At 44.9% G+C, this 4,416-nt stretch overlaps 1 protein-coding gene across 3 annotated transcripts in view; it reads left to right on the top strand.

The window, feature by feature from the left end:
- Positions 1 to 4,416, top strand: part of ANKRD6 (ankyrin repeat domain 6) — a 165,219-nt gene that overhangs the window by 146,473 nt on the left and 14,330 nt on the right. For all 3 annotated transcript variants that reach the window (XM_019520346.1, XM_019520348.1, XM_019520347.1), the window contains 2 exons: positions 1,288 to 1,440; positions 3,560 to 3,673. In XM_019520346.1, the coding sequence (XP_019375891.1) occupies positions 1,288 to 1,440; positions 3,560 to 3,673 (267 nt within the window). The remainder of the gene's footprint in view (positions 1 to 1,287; positions 1,441 to 3,559; positions 3,674 to 4,416) is intronic.

The following is a 4,416-nucleotide window of genomic DNA, read 5'->3' as shown; positions in this document are numbered from 1 at the left end:
TTGTCCACATTCCTCTTGAAGTGCGCTGCCCAGAACTGGATGCAGTACTCCAGCTGCGGCCTGACCAGTGTCACATAGAGGGGGAGGATCACCTCCTTCGACCTGCTTGAGATGCATCTGTGGATGCATGACAAGGTGCGGTTGGCCTTCCTGACCACGTCCCCACACTGTCGGCCCATGTTCATTTTGGCATAAGTGATGACTCCAAGATCCTTTTCTGCCTCTGCACTGACGAGAAGGGAGTTTCCCACCCTGTAGTTATGGTGCTGGTTCTTCCTCCCCAGGTTCAGTACCTTGCACTTGTCTGTGTTGAAACCCATCCTGTTCTCATCCGCATTGAATGGATGGGGGTCGGCTACCTGCATGTGCAGTGGGGAGCTTGCCCAAAGTGAGGTGCATCAACTTGTATACATTCACTCCACTTCAAACACTGCACTTGTGAGCCCTAATAAATATGCAACAGAGTTTCCACTCATTTGTTTGAATTAGCATGAGCCACCTAGCTGAGAATTGCAAATAGTTGCCCAAATCCATTTTTAGAACAGCACAAAGGCATTTGGTAAACTATCAAATAGGTCCCCTATTGGAATATATTGTCCTTCAAATGTAAGGAATGGATTGTAATTTAATTGGGTATATTTCATCAAACTTCTGTAGTCCTACTGCTGCTTTAACGTGTACTGTATCAAGGCACCTTTGGAAGAGAAGCACTTCAGTTTCCGAGATTGGCTCCTTAGAGCTATCCCTAAGGTATTCAGATATATAGCTTCATTCCCATAGTACATTTGGGGAAATATATATACCAGAAGGTTAGAGAAGGAAATTGGCAGACAGTGAAGTGTGTTTATGTTGATCTCAAACTCTCTATGTGGCCCTGGTTGCCAGAGGTCCCAATAGATGGAGACAGGATGTATTAGAAAAGTCCAAAGATAAGAATGAATAATATTGGATATGAATTCAAGAAATAGACCTGAAGCATAATTATTATTATCATTAATTTATTTGTTCTTGGTGGTGCTGAGGAAGTGTTGGGCACAAAAAGTTTATCCATGCAAATCTGAACTAACTTAACATTTTAGTTTTTTTTCCAAACAAAATACTCTGCAGACACTTGTTTCCTTCCTCCTGAAGCCCCTGAGAAATTGCCAGGAGAATAACACAGTACCAAACCAGATTGGCTGGGTGTGCAGGAAGTTCAATTAAGGAGGTGTGAAAATTTACTGTGTCAGGGCATGTTAATATGGGCAGAGGGATACAGCAAGCTACTGCTATTCCTTATTCTCCCAGGCTCCGATAAATGGATGTCGTTGTGAGCCCTTGATCAATAAACTGGAGAATCAGCTGGAGGCAACCGTGGAAGAAATAAAAGCTGAGTTTGGGACAGTGCAGGATAATATGAATGCCAAGCTAGGTCAGATGGAGAACAGAACTCAACATCAGGTAAGAAAATGGTCCAGATATCTAATGTCATTATTTCCCCATTAGCACTGGAAATATGGTTCAAGCTTTGTGAATGTTTTTAATTTTCATGGTTTGATCTTTTTAAAAAAATTAAAGTAAAACGTAGGCAGGCAAGGTTCCTTGGGTAGGTGTGATATCTTTTATTAAACTAACTGAGTAGTTGGGAAAAAAACGTTCTTTGCAAGCTTTTGAGCACAAGCACCCTTCTTCAGGCACTGGGAGACTCTGCTGCTATTCTGAGATCTCCAAGGTTGGAAAGAAGCTACAAATGTGACAGGAGGTCAGTGAAAATATAAATAGGTGGAAGTTTGGAAAACAATGGGTAGAGGAGGGAGGGGAGGAGGGGAAAGAGGAGGAAATAATGGGTGAAGGAATGCAAAAGGTAAGCATGGGAGACTGCTGTAGTATTGAGTTCTCCAAGGTAGAAATGAGGCAGTCTGTGAAAAAGTAAATAGGTGGAAGTTAGGAGAACAAAGGGTAGAGAAGGAGGGGAGGGGAGGAAAGGAGGGAAAAATGTGTAAATGGTAAGTTCAAGCAAGTACCTGTTGAATCAGATGTCAGGCAGGTTGTAATGTGCTATAAATCCAATGTCTATATTGAGTCCTTGATTTTTTGTATCCAGTAGATTTATGAAGTGAAGTTTGTAGCCTCAGCTATGAAGGGCGTGTTGTAAATTCCCTTTGAGGATTAGAACTGAGAGATCAGAGAGGCAGTGGTTGTCTGGTGAGAAGTGAGCACCCACAGGTAATTGGATATTTTTGTCTTTGGTGGATTGTTGGTGTGCATTCATTCTGGTTGTTGTTTGATTGGTACTACATATTTTCCATCCGGGTATTTGGTGCACTGGATGAGATACAGGTTTGCCTTGCTTTATGTGGTACATGTGTTCCCGGAAAACTGCATGTAACTTGAATTTGCATAAAGAGAATCCAGTTTATAAGGTAACAAATAGGGATATGTTCCCATGGTGGTGAGGGAGGGAGGGAGTGACGCTGGGGCATGGGATGGGGAGGCGCGGCTGTTGTTGCTACGTGCACCTGGGAGGGCTGTGGCCTGGGGGGGCGTGTGCCCCCGGATCTGCATGCGGAATGAGAGCAGGCCGCTGCCATCCCCAGTGCAACAGTAGCCTGTTCTTGTCCCGCGCACAGATCTGAGGACACATACTCCCTGGGGAGAGCCCGGCACAGACCCCCAGCCCACAGCCCTCCCAGGGTGAGCATATCAACAAGAGCTGCACCGCTGCGACCCGCACCCACTGACAGTTCCCTCCACTTTGCTCCCTGCTGCAGCCCCGGGACCAGCCGACTCCACCTGCCTGTAGCCACTCAGCTGCGCCGTGCCCCTGCCCCCATACCTTCCCCTACAGACTTACCTCACACGTAATGAATTTGGGGTGTAAAAAGGGTCATCACATAAGAGTGAATTTGCATATATAGAACCTGCATAAAGCAAGGGAAACCAGTATATTACACTTCTGGAGGTGCAGGTGTAAGATCCAGGAATGGTAAGCATTCTGTTGTGAGGTGTAGTTATTCTGGGAGTGGCGATGTGTTGGCAGGTTTTACTTTTCTTGTCCTGGCATGGGCTGGATCCATTTGGTATGGTTTGGGTCATAGGGAGTTTGCTTCTGGTGATGAGGTTAGCGAGGTTTGGTGCTTGTTTAAAGACTAGGATAGGTGGTTCTGGGAAGATCTCCTTAAGAATTGGGTTGTCTTCTAGTATGGGTTGCAATTGTTTGAAGATTTTCCATGTAGGTTCCAGGGAATAATGGTATGTCACAACTAATGGTTAGTTATGATATACCATACCATTAGTTAGTTATGACATACATTAGGAGACTCTGCTGGAATGGTCTGAAGAAGGGTGTTTGTGCCTGAAAATTTGCAAAGAACTTTTTTCCAACTATTTCTTTGATCTAATAAAAGATATCACATCTACCCAAAGAACCTTGCCTGCCTATGTCCTTAGACCAACAACGCTGCTAAGTGAAACCTAATTTTTTAAACTGCAATGAGAATAAAAATTTTCCAGATATGTTATAAGACAGGAGTTGGTTTTATACATGGCCATATAACTGGGGTTTTCCGTTCTACCACAGCTCCGTGTTTTAGATAAGCTGATGTCTGAGAGGCTATCTGCAGAGAAAACAGAATGCCTTCACCGCCTTCAACAGCATGCTGAACTGGAAAAAAATGAAGGAGAGAAACGGCAGGTAGGGGGGAAACATGGTTATAGATAATGAACAGGAGTAAGTAACAGGGGATGGATTCATTCAAAAGTCTTGTTTCAGGAGCACTGAAAAGTCTGGTTGCAAATCTGGTTCACTGAAACATATGTATGGGACTCAAAATGAAAACAAAAAGAGCCTTTTAAGTCTTAACCTTAGCAATCAGTAATGTAAAACTTTGGGAGAATTATCCTGGCACATGTCCACGAGTGGCCAGCAGGGGAGATTATGCTTAGAGGCAATCAACACGGGTTCATTCGAGGTAGGTCCTGTCAGACCAACCTGGTGGCTGTCTATGACCAGGTCACAAAATCCTTAGACACGGGGGTAGCAGTGGACATAGTTTTTCGGGACCTTTGGAAGGCCTTCGACACTGTCTCTCATCTCGTTCTTGTTAAAAAACTAGGGGACTGTGGCGTCAACATCTACACAGTCAATTGGGTCACTAAATGGCTGGAGGGCTGCACCCAGAGAGTGGTGGTGGATGGGTCTCATTCGACCTGGAGGGATGTGGGCAGTGGGGTCCCCCAGGGCTCAGTTCTCGGGCCTGCACTGTTCAACATCTTCATCAGTGACTTGGATGAGTGGGTAAAAAGCACCCTGTTCAAATTCACAGACGACACTAAGATGTGGGGGGATGTGGGCACAGTAGAGGGAAGGAATAGGCTACAATCAGACCTAGACAGGTTACAGCGGTGGGCAGATGAGAATAGGTTGGGATTCAACAT

This window comes from Gavialis gangeticus, unplaced genomic scaffold (assembly GCF_001723915.1).
Source record: "Gavialis gangeticus isolate Ggan-Ray unplaced genomic scaffold, GavGan_comp1, whole genome shotgun sequence".
In the NCBI taxonomy this organism is placed as follows: Eukaryota; Metazoa; Chordata; order Crocodylia; family Gavialidae; genus Gavialis; species Gavialis gangeticus.
The sequence above is the reverse complement of the archived record's forward strand: the minus strand, read 5'-3'. Positions and strand labels throughout refer to the sequence as shown.